Below are 12,769 nucleotides of genomic sequence, written 5' to 3'. Positions count from 1 at the left end.
AAATGTTTGTAGAAGCTTAATTAATAACTCAAAACTGTAAATAATGTAAAAATTACCAGCAGAGAATAGATTAACAAATCATGATGCAGTTATACAATGGAATACTACTTAGTAATACCAAGGAATAAATTAATACACTAGAAAAAATATGCTGAAAGAAGCTAGGTGTAAAAGAATACAGACTTTATTATTCCATCTATATAAAGTACTAGAAGAAGAAATAGGATGCTAATATGTAGAGTTGGGGGAAAAGAGATTTCAGATGGAACTAATTGCCTGAGCAAAAGCAGAATAAGGGGAAACCATGGGGCTTCTCCTGAAAAACTTTGCAAGTTTGATTTGACTGGTAAATGGGGAAGATGGAGACTGAAAGTTAGGGTCTTAACTTAAAGCTGTTGGACACGATAATACTTAGGCATCTGGACTTTGTTCTCTTGCACATTAAGAGTTAACAGTAATTCCTGAACCTCCTTATTGAAAACTTTGTTTCTTTTCTTGGCCAGAATTCTCTGTTGCTAGAGGATGAAGTAAGAGAGATCATGTATTTAAGGGTCTTAGTGTGTTTCATAGTGTGCTCTCAATGAATGTTTTGAACACTTACCATCATCTAGTATTTGTTTATTGTCTGTTGTGGGAGGCTGAATGATGGCCCCACAAAGATGTCCGTGTCTTAGTCTCCAAAACCTATGAAGATACTGCCTTGCATAGTAAAAGGGCCTTTGCAGATTTGATTAAATTAAACATCTCGAGGTTGGGAGATTATACTGGATTATTTAGATGGGGCCAATCTGATCATAAGGGTCCTTATAAGAGGGAGGTAGGTGGGTCAGAGACACAGAGAAGGTGATGCAACGGCAGAAGTGGAGAGATATTTGAAGGTACTATGCTGCTGGCTTTCAAGATGCAGGAAGAGGCATGAGACAGAAGTTGCAGGCTGACTTTAGAAGCATGAAAAGGTAAGGAAACATTCTTCGCCGATGGAACCAACTCTGCTGACACCTTGACTTCAGCCCAGTAAGACTAATATGGACTTCTAACCTCCAAAAGAGAATAAAGTTAGGTTGTTTTAAGCCACTAAGTTGTGGCAATTTGTTACAGCAGCAATAGAAAACTAATACAGATTTTGGTACCTGGAACTATCTCTCTTTCTGTCCCCCTTTTCCTTCAGTTCTACGGCTGCGTTTGAGACATTAACAGGAACAGGACTATTATTCTTGTCTAATCTTGACTAGAGTCGATGAGAAAGGTACCCCCAAAAAGAAGCAAGATTGAAGAAAAGATGAGTTACCAGACAATTTTTCTGTCCCCAAACTATGAAACAACTCTGCTATAACAAATTCTACAATCATGTAAGTAATTTGGATTTGGGTAATGGGTAGAGACTGGAAGAACTTTCAGGAACATGATAGAAAAAGTCTAAATTGCCTAAATAGATTGTTAGTAGAAATATGGGTGTCATGAGGGCTCAGAAGAAAGTGAAGAGCATGGCGGAGAACACCTGTATCATCTTAGAGAAAACCTAAATCATCATAAACCATTTGTAGAAATGGAAGTTAAAGGCACTGCTGGTGAGAGCTCAAAAGGAAATGAGGAACATGTTTTTAGAAACTGGAGGAGTCTTGTGACATAGTGGTAGAAAGCTTAAATGACTTGTGTACCATAGTCATGAGAAAACAGAGCTCGTAAGCAATGAACTTGCATATTTAGTTGAAATTTCCAAGCAAAGCGATGAAGGTATGACTTGTTTTTTTCTCGTTGCCTTTAGTAAGATGTGAGTGAAAACAGATAAATTGAAAGAACTATTAAAAAATGGAACCAAGACTTGATGATTTGGGAAATTCTCAGCCTATTCAGATCACAAAAGATGCTAAAAGTTAAGAGATCCACCACAAGGAAAGCATGCTCTGGTGAGAAAGCAAAGAACGTGGCTGGACATACTTCTTTTAAAAATTTTTCTTTTAAATAATTTAAATTGTGGTAAAATATATATAACATAAAATTCATCATCTTAACCATTTTTAAGTGTCAAAAGTCTGCTGCTACTGCTTGGGAACTACAAAAGGTTACAATATTCAATCACTTCAAAGAGGGCTCTTTGAAGAGGCACATGACTCATGGATTCCCTCAACCATCTCAGCAGTAGCCAAAAATAGAGATGGGATTATTCAGGAAAGATCTGTGTAGGAATATCTCTTTTAGTTGAGTGAATCCCTATGACCCACAAAGTTTTTGAAAATGTTATGCTAACAGAAACACCACCAGGTTAGACTAACTGGGACAGAGATGTTGAAATGAAAGAAGACAGACGAGCTTCCAAAATTCTACAGGTAGGAAAACAGGCTGATAAAATTATTCCATGGCAGACATATGCTACTCTTCATCAAAAAGGATGGCTTTAGGGGTGGAGCCATGGAAACAGGGCAGATGCTGGAAGCCACCCAAGTTATTTCAAATATTTGAAACCTAATGGAGTTTCTCAGTTGGATTTTGAAAGTGATTGGTGGGTGACTCCTTTTTGCCTTTCATTTTCTCCCTTTTTGAATGGGAGTGCCTATGACTGTTATCCTGTACCTCACCCACTGTTTGGGAGCACAAAACTTGCATTCTGATTTCATAGGTCCACAGATTAAGAGAATTTTGCTCCAGAATGAATTATAATCCAGAGTTGCACCCATATCTAATTCAGATATGAGATTTGGGACTTTTGAGCTGGTGAGACTTAGATCTGAGATTTTGGACTTGAGCTGATGTTGTAATGGGTTGAGACTTTGGGGGACTGTGGGATGGATGAGAGTCTTTGGGGGCCAAGGGTGGACTATGGTAGGCTGAATAATGGCCTCCCCAAATGGCCTCTTACATCTTACTCCCTGAAACCTGTGATTATGTTACCTTACATGGTAAAAGAGATTTTTGCAGAAAAGACATGTATTCACTGAAAGACACAAAACCTCTGAATCAGAGACACAGCGTATCATTCATAGCAAAAATAGCAGCCAGAGCAGCACTGTATGTCAGTTCTCCAAGCTCCAATTCCCACAATGTGATACAATAAGGGCCAGGTGTTACCTCTGCATGCAGTGGGTTGCACCACAGAAGGGGAATCCCAAATTTGAATAGACTCTAGGCTTTTATGGGGCTGCTGGCATGACTGCCTATCTTTCCCTACAAAAAGAGATTACTCATTATTCCTGGAATATAGGCAAATATCTCTGGGAAGGGAAAAGAAAAGGCTTTATCTTTACTTTCCTGGGATATCTCTATGGGAGAAGATATCTCCAGCTTACCACCCTGGAATGTGTTCTTTATACATTCTCAACTTGGATGCAAATAGCTTCCTTCAGAGGACGTGTACAGACATGTGAGCAATTCACAGAGAATTATTTCCCAACACTTTATTTCAAGCATTAAAAAGGGGGGCGAGGAATCTGTTACCTTCAGTAGAATAGAAAATCTGAAAAATCAAATTTTACAATAATGCTAAGTATGGTAGCAGATGGAAAGGAATTGCTACCCTCTTTGATTTTAAAGAGAAGGGCCATGACAAAAGAACATTGCCTAGTGGGGTCAGAGAGTACACAAAAAAAGGCAGAAGTTGAAATTAGTTTGAAGAAGACATATTATGCAATATGTGTTGCTTAATCATCAGCAACAATGTGAGGAAGCAACATCAATCAATGCCATATTCGAATGCTTATAGAAGTTATCTGACAAAATCAGATTTTAAAAAGTAAAAAGACATTTGCCACACATTTAATTATTTCTGGGAATATGATTGCAAATTAAAGATGTTAGATATCATTGATTCCTTTGTTATTTGTCAAATGTATACCGAATACCCACTTACTATGTATCACGCAAATGGACGTTATCTTTGCTCCTACGGAGCATTCATCCCAGGGTGGCAGAATAACAGTTAGCAATCAAATTATTAAAAACTATATACTACAAAGAAAATGAAAAAATAAAAGGAAGAATATTGGAGGACTTACCCTCAGTGGTTACTTTTGGAAAGTAACATTTAATTCAGTTTTATTTTAAGAATTTAAAATAGAATCCTAGCACTCTGGGAGGCCAAGGTGGGTGGATCACTCAAGGTCGGGAGTTCGAAACCAGCCTGAGCAAGAGCGAGGCCCCGTATCTACTAAAAAAATAGAAAGAAATGATCTGGACAGATAGAAATATATATATAGAAAAAATTAGCCGGGCATGGTGGCTCATGCCTGTAGTCCCAGCTACTGGGGAGGCTGAGGCAGAAGGATCGCTTGAGCCCAGGAGTTTGAGGTTGCTGTGAGCTAGGCTGACGCCATGGCACTCTAGCCCGGGCAACACAGTGAGACTCTGTCTCAAAAAAAAAAAAAAAAAAAAAAAAGAATTTAAAATAGTAGCCAGAGTGAAGTCTTTTAAAATCTAATTCAGATCCTGTCTCTCCTGTTTAAACCCTTCAATTGTTCGCTATTTTACCAACAAAAGCCAGACGCCCAATAATGGCCTACAGAATCCTTCATGATTTGGGACCCCAATACTTCCCTGACCTCCCCTCTTGCTACTCTTTCCATAGCACTTATTTTTTAAATATTATAAAACCTGCTTATTGTGTTTATTGTCTATCTCTCCTTGCCAGGATGTAAGCTCCACTAGGGAATGATCTTTGTTTTGTTCCTTTTGTATCTCAGTGTCTCTGGTATATTTCCTGGCCTCTAGTTCATTAAAATTTTGTTCAATGAACATATATCACAATTTTATTATTTAAATATAACAAAATTGAAAACGTAACAAAGGCATCACATACACTGTTATATTAACATTTAAATATAACATAGAAAAATACTACAAAATAAGAAATACAAAAATGAAAACTAGGTAAAATTTTATTTAATATGATGGGTGTGCTTGCCTGTTTATAAGTTCATTCCAGTCGGGAACACAGGAAGATAATGCTACCCGCATATCTGATGCACCATTCAGCCCATTTCTTTCCTTTGTTTTTAACTGGGTTAAGATAGAAAATCCTAGTTCACACAAACTAGTTGTTGTGAAGGGTAGTAAGAGCAGGACACTCTTTCTACTTAGCAAAGGAAAGTCTTCCTTTATCTTAATCCAAAATGTTGATAAACTTAAGGTCTCATAATCATTCTTCAATGTATATGAAGAACTAAGCTGCAATAATTCATTCTCTTCTTCAGGCACCAAGTTTAGCTCAATTATTGACTCGGGGTTTCGAAAAGCAAATGGATCTTTTACCCAACTGTTTTCCCTTAATGTTTCAAATTTTTCTTCTGGAAAGAAATGGTTAAAAGTTTGAGATAGAGAAGTGAGATGCAACAATATCTCTAATTTTATTTCTTTCAAAATATTTTCATTAACAATATTCTCTTCGATATGTTGCAAAAATTTTGGAAACATATAGTAGCTAGGACGATTACTTTTAAGCCTTGCTTGCCATAACAATAATGTCTTTCGGAATCCTTGTATACGTTCAACATGTTGGAATATATCACTGTTTTTCCCCTGTAGTTTTAAACTCAGTTCATTAAGAATGCCAAAAATATCAGTTAAATATGCCAATTTTATGACCCAAATATCATCTTCAAAAATATTTGCCAAATGAGATTTCTTTTCAATTAGAAAAATGTGAATCTCATTCCTGAGTTCATAAACCCTGCTTAGTATTTTCCCTTGAGACAACCAACGAACTTTGGTATGATATAGTAAGTGGGTATGATTAGTTCCAATCTCTGAACAAAATGTTTCAAGAAGTTGGCTATTCAGTGAGCTTCCTTTAATAAAATTAACAACTTTCACTGCATTTTTTAATACTTCCATGAGATTCTGTGGCATTTCTCTGGATGCTAATCCTTCACGATGTATAAAACAATGATTCCACATAGCACCATTATTAGTAACTTCTAGCAGTTTTTTAATTACTCTGCTATGCTTTCCAGTTATGCTTGCTGTTCTGTCACTTGTAATTCCTTTATAGTTTTTCCAGTTTAACTTATATTGGCCAACAATGCACTTTTCTAATTCTGTAAAAATATCTAATCCGCTTAGGTGTGAGGTTAAATTTAAAAAACACAAAAAATCCTCCATAAAATCATCTTGCCACACATACCTGACATAAACTAAAAGTGTTGCACAGCTTCCAGTATCGGTGCTTTCATCAAGCTGGATTGCAAAATCTATACCAGACTGTAACCGAGTAATTAGCATTGTTTCTAAATGTTCGGCAATAGTACAAATTCGAAGAGATACTATGTTATCACTAGGTATAGTTTTTAATTTATCAGCTGATTTATCATCAAAAATTGTACGCACCATATCCAAACATGCTGGAAGAATAATTTTTTCAGCAGCAGTATGAGCCATTTTCTCTTTTGCCACACGATATGCAACTAAATATGATGATAATAAGGCTTTCTCACTAACAGTAGTAGAACTAAGAAATTGTGTTGATAACTTTATGTCTTTTTTCTTTCTTTGAAAATATTCAAGAGGCTTATCAATAAGTTCAGCATGCTGAGTTTCTAAGTGCCTTTTTAATTTTGAAGGCTTTAAGCTTTCATTTGCAAGAATATTATTACAAATAACACACTGAGGTCTGTCATTTTCAAAGGGTTTTTCACATTTGATAAAACCATATTTTAAGTAGTCTTCATTATAACGTCTTGCACTTGTTTTTTTCTTTTTGAAATGCGGCTCATATGACGCTGAAGTTTGCAGATTAAAGTCAGTATTTTTCTCAATGTTGTCACTATTCACACTTCCAGATCCAACAGTTGAACTTGAACATGTTTCCGCATATTTCACTTCATTATTCCTCTTTCTTTTAATAAAGAAATGATCCATTTTAAAGTACTATATTCCAGTTTGATTAAAATGTTATAATTGCTACTAACTCAAAAAAAGAAAAAGACTAATATATATAAATATGACCTACATAACATCGTTTCAAAAAATGCAAAGTTTACAACTGAATCTCAGTTGAATATCTCAGACTTCACATTTAGCTGCAAGTCATGGTAATATAAAACTAGACAGTACAACATTAACCTTGCTACTATGAAAACCAAACAAGACACCTATGAGCAAATGACTGAAAACCATTTCTTAGCCAATATACATTCTAATCATAATATTCCCTCCATCAAATACCTTTCTTACATATTGAAATTGACCTCAGTATTCCTTGCAATGTGTGTAATTCAGGCAAAGGAGTCTGATATTTTATATTTTATTTTGTTGTTTTTTTAAAATGTTCATTGTGACTCACAGAATTGATTTCATGACCCACTAATGGGTCACATACAGTGTAAAAAACATTGATATAGAGACATTTTGTGCCCTCTGCTGTGTTCATGACTTGAGTATGTCTGTTTGTTGATGAGAGAAACTAGCTGATCTGCTAGACTGTTGCCTTATACAGGAACTTCTTGAGGTGGTAGGAATATATCTTAGATTTTCATTCTTGATACTTTTTCATGGGAAGAACTTTTAAGAGTGCCAGTTACGGTCTGATCTACTGAGGATCCAATGAGGTTTTCCATGGCTAGGTCAACTATCAGGTTGGAGCTGATATATTTTTATGGAACTTTCTTGGAATGCATCCTTGACCTGGGAAGAAGACCAGAGACATGACATTAAAGGATCACAATACAGAGTAATATTATTGCCAGCTATGGGGACATTTATGATGTCCATGATCATGGGTGGTGAAGCAAAAAGCCTATATAGCTCTTCTCATCGCTGCCTTATATGGGCTTAGGCATATTTCTGCAAGGCAAACCACCTTACTAAAATTGGTAAGTAGAAAAATGTCACTAAAACCTGGAAGTCATTATCAGGAGTTGCAAAATACATTAACAAAGCTGAATACAGCAAACCATGGAGGAATATAGCCTATTTGCCACATACACTTCCTTTCAGCTTGGTCATGCCTATCTGGGAAGTACATATTGCACTGCTCTCTTTGATCTTAGCATATGAGTCTTATGACCGTAACACAGCACTTTCAACCCTTCCTTACCCACCTTTCCATCGAGTTATATCACTTTTTTGGGGGATGGGGGACAAAGTCTTATATTTACTATAGTTTTATTTATTAAGAATTCAGTATGTCTTAACTGTGGGAATACTATACTTTTATTGAGACTGTTTATATTAACTATATTTTATTATTTTCTGTATTCTTGATGTTCTGGAATCTGAGTGGGGCCTCAATGACTGGGGAGGTACTGTTTCTCCAAGAATTAACTAATTCTTATGCAAAATAACCAAGCCAGATCCCCCCCCACCCCCCCCCTTGGACTTTGACACTTCTGGCCAATATTTCCACCCTCTAATCATCCCAGGGCCAGGTATCAAGCTAAGGATAGCCCCTATGGCCTAAAGCCACAGAAATTATTTAAACCAGCCAATCGTAAAGCTGTTTAAACCTGGTTACCCTGCTTTGCCCATTCCTTCCCAAGAAAAACAAACAAAGGCCTTCCTGCAATTCCCGCTGCACTTCCTCTGCCTACTGACCCTGTTGCTTCCTTGTGTGGCACCCCTGCATGGTGTAGGGTGCTGTGCCTCCTGTTTCTAGGGATTTGTGAGTATAAAAATTTCTTCAAAACACTGTTATTTTATACTATTGCTCTGATTACAAAGCTGTATAATTTGGCCCTAACACTCTTTTCCCCATAAGGCTTGTAGTACAAATTTTGCAGACCATGAATTCTTCTAAGAAGTCAAAGTGTCAAATACTTTAACTATGGTTAAGTAGCTAGAGATCTACTGTAGATGGTACCTGGTTGTACTTTAAAAGATGTGCACCTGGGAGAGAATTCGGGACTGGGTAGATGCCTGTGACTTCATCTTAGTAAGATGTTTCCTTGAACAATGACATATTTCAAATACTTAACCTTGGTCTGAAAGAGGTAAAGGTTTTCTTTGGAAGTTTTATGTCCTCTGTCTGCCAAGGACATTACCAGGACTAAAGAGTTTATGGCAGATGCCTCTTGGATGCCAGAGCGTGGTGTGTATCATCAATATATTAGACCAGAATTATAATGCTGGAGACAACTACATTTAGATCTCTTTTTAAAGAATAAGAAAAGTTGGAGGGCAATTCACAGTAGCCTTGAGTGAGTCTAAATCAGATATACGGCCACCCTTAATAGATGAAAGAGAACAATATTGACTCTCTTCCTTCCATAGTTAAAAGTTTCAATGCTGATGCTAACCTGTTTTTAATGCTCCTTCCCAGCCCCTACCAAGAAATCTCGACCACTATAATTTTGTCCTTCTGCCATGTCTCCCCAGATATTTTATAGATACTTACCTTATATAGCTAAAAACAAATGGTGCTAAACAAAACATTCCACAAAGTCTTTTTTTGGCCCTTTCTTTACTTATATCTCTTAAAGAAGCCTTAATGAGGAGCCAGAGGAGTTTTGGGGGATAGGTTCAAACCTACGGTTCTGGCCTAACCATAAGTTCTGGAACTTGAATTTAAAGAGATATGCTCAATTAGGACTCCATGTAAATCAGAACATATACATACCAAAATATGGTCAAGTACACCAGGGCGATTCCATAACCCAGACAGGCCCCTTCTGGCCAAAACTTCAAAGACCTATACATATGTACACTGATGCTTAAGAAGTGTGCACTGAGATTGGCTGTTGTGGACCTATGACCACACTTCAGAATAATAATGCTCTGTATTCCTTTATTCAGGAGAGAATTCCAATTAAGGTAACCAAATACTTGTAGTTCAAAGTTTCTCATATACCAAGATGCATTAACATGGTCATGTGATATGGTTTCAGATTATTGATTTTTTTACTATTAAGTTTTTTTTCTACATGCTCCTAGAATAGTGCTTGTCATATGGTAGGTACTCCATGAATTTGAAAAAATAAGTGAGAAAATTAATGACATTTGTAGTAAACTGTACAACATATATTCTATTTTATCATAGTCAGTGGAAATAAGTTACCAAACTACATCTGGACAATTTGGTAATATGTGAGACAAAGGCTAATATGACATATTCCTTAAAATAGGATCATCAAAGATTCTATTTCAAAATAAACTGCTTATAATATTAGAAACAATGATCTTATAAACACATATATGTAGGCTACACTTAGATTTAGCTTATAAAGCTTAACACCTAAGTATACCTGAAAACAAGAAGCTTACATAAAAAAACCAATATCTTTTTTATATTACAGTATGTATGGATCATTATTCTTTTAGACAGAAGCCACTGTCTTTTAACTACTCTGTTTTTTCATGTTTTCTCTTGACATGTCAACGCAATCCCCTCTTTGGAGTTTAGAGGTATTTATGCTTCAGTTATTGTTGTATTAAAAAAGTATTCTTAATGCGCTTACTCACCCTCCTAAATTAGACAATTCACTAGAACGGGGCAGTGTATTAGGGTACAGACCTGGTAGATGTGGTGATAAAAGAAAGGCGAAGTCCTTTTTTAACTGAAATAGGATGCAAGGTATCAGCTAAGTGGGAGGCAGAAATAGAAAATGTTGCAAGTTTGACAGGACAAAGTATGAAATAATTGTCTAGGAATGTAGTAATATGAATGGACTATGAAAATGTCTTAGGAATTTATGTGAGTCTCCATGGTTGTCTTACTTGCCTAATGCAATGATCATTATTTTTATAATGCCTGATAGTCTGTAATTGCCTATCATTAATATTTTACATCTTAAGATATGTCTCCAGAGTGCTATGAATATCATCTCCTAAAAACACAGCTCTGACTGGTTTTCTCCTAAATGAAAAGCATCTAATGGCTCTGATCTTGTGTAAACTCCTCGGGATAATATCCTTTTAAGTCTAAACCTTACCTTATGTTTCTAGGTTTGTCCTTTATCACATTATCTCCACACATTCTACATTTTCAGCTCTAAAATTACAGAAGTTCTTAAAATATTTCACTTTCATGCCTCTGCTTTCATTCTGACTAGTATTCCCTTTGCCTGGAATATCCTTCTTGCCTTGTTAATCCTTTGAAATTCTATTCATTCTTTATGATTCAGCTCAAATGCTATAACATTCATCCATTCAACTCACATTTAAATGCCTAAAGTGTGTCAGGCTCTGGGGATATAAAACAAGAAAATAGATAGTGACATACTAATATAACAGAATACCTGTTCAGCTGTTCGGATGAATGAACTAGAGTTACATAACATTCACAAATCTTAAAAACAACGTTAAGTAAACAAGCTAGCTGCAAAAGGTTATATACATTACTGATTGTTAAAAATTATATAAAACAGCACTGTATATGCAATTAAAATTAAAACATAAAGGTGCTTGAGAGCATGGTTATTTTGGGCAAGAGGGAACAAACTGGGATGGGGTATAGCTGACAAAGGGCTTCAATTACTTATATAATCCCTTATTCCTCCAATTTAGTGGTGAGTACACATGTATTATAATTTTGTTCCTATCTTTTGTCTAAAATAGTCGATCTTTAAAAAGGATTTATAAGGCTTGATGCAAATCTGTCATACAACCACTAACTTGAAATGACCTTGCATCTGTTGCATTCCCCTTTGTTTCCCGGACTGACATTAGGTACGCTAGGCCTTAACATTAGGAACTGCCAGGTACCAGGTTTAGGTAGATTAGAATGCGCCCACTTCTCTGGAGATTCCTGACTGGTTCTCTCCTATCCTCCAGGGATCCAACTAGGACTTCAAAGAACTCCGACCTGACCCCCTCAGCCGACCCTAGAACATCTCCCTTCAGATCCCGACTGCTGCCCTCATCCACTCTCAATTCATGCCCTGAGCAAACTAGAATGTGTCTCCCGGCAACGAACCCTGTAATGTCTCGCTTAGCGGACTCTGGTTGACTCCCATCAGAGGTTTCCTTTCTTTCCCCTCACCTGCAGCCCAGCCTCTACGACCCAGCCAGGACCAGCCACCGCAAGCCTCACGTCTCACCGGTGGAAAGACAACCCAGCTGGTCCCCGGTTCTGTCCACAACACCACTTCCGGCCTAACCTCAGAAACCCCACATCGCAGCCGGAAAAAGGCTGGATCGACTCTCTGCGCATGTGCGAAGCCGGGTTTTCAGAGGGCCGTGGGGACGGTGCCGATCTTACTTTTTCGCCTCCCGACGAGCTCGCGACAGTCTCGCGGTAGTTCCTCTTCCCGCGGGAATTATTTGAACGCTCCGGCGGCAACTGCGCCCTGGGTACCCAGAGGCCGAGTCGCTGGAGGCAGAGCCGGCTTTGTGCGGAGCTCGGCCTTGGGGTGGTCTTGCCAGCTGCAGTTGAGCGCGGGCAGGGCTTTTCCCGGCAGAGTCTTGGCGCCGTGGGACCGGAAAAGAGGCCTTTTCCGTTCAATTAAGGAGGCCTTTCGGCTGGCGCAGCAGCCGCACCAGAACGAGGCGAAGCTGGTGGTGGCGCTGAGCTGCACCTACCGCACGGTAAGCGCGGCCGGCCCCGTTGCCCCTGGCCTCGGCCGCCGCCCCTCGCCCTCCCCGGCCCATCTAGGACACCAGTTAGGGCACTAAAGTAATTGACAGTCTTTCTACAAGAATTATAGAGAATTTTGAACTTTGGTATCATTTTATCTGTTTACCTATTTAGAGGACCGTATTATATTTAATAATCATAGTAGTACTTGTCTCTTTAGGTTAGCAGTTCATTGATTTTCAACATGGGTCTGCATTTCATTAGATTTAAAATATATATATTAAATGTTTATATTTCTGCCCTTTAGAGGTTGTAACAAAACACATTTCTTGA

General features: G+C 37.7%; 1 protein-coding gene across 1 annotated transcript; it reads right to left on the bottom strand.

Annotated features, from left to right (window-relative positions):
• Positions 1-4,720: 4,720 nt before the first annotated feature.
• On the bottom strand, positions 4,721-11,928 carry FAM200B (family with sequence similarity 200, member B). Its single transcript, XM_012638439.1, has 2 exons — positions 11,903-11,928; positions 4,721-7,611 (listed from the first exon to the last, which is right to left on the bottom strand). The coding sequence occupies exon 2, from the start codon at positions 6,844-6,846 to the stop codon at positions 4,873-4,875; it is 1,974 nt and encodes a 657-aa protein (XP_012493893.1). The 5' UTR covers positions 6,847-7,611; positions 11,903-11,928; the 3' UTR covers positions 4,721-4,872.
• Between the last annotated feature and the right edge of the window lie 841 nt (positions 11,929-12,769).

The sequence above is a fragment of the Propithecus coquereli genome, unplaced genomic scaffold, assembly GCF_000956105.1.
Source record: "Propithecus coquereli isolate 6110/MARCELLA unplaced genomic scaffold, Pcoq_1.0 Scaffold13, whole genome shotgun sequence".
Classification (NCBI taxonomy): Eukaryota; Metazoa; Chordata; class Mammalia; order Primates; family Indriidae; genus Propithecus; species Propithecus coquereli.
The sequence above is the reverse complement of the archived record's forward strand: the minus strand, read 5'-3'. Positions and strand labels throughout refer to the sequence as shown.

Bases quoted from the DNA above. Each gene is read 5' to 3' on its own strand.
- FAM200B (XM_012638439.1), bottom strand. From the start codon at position 6,846: ATGGATCATTTCTTTATTAAAAGAAAGAGGAATAATGAAGTGAAATAT.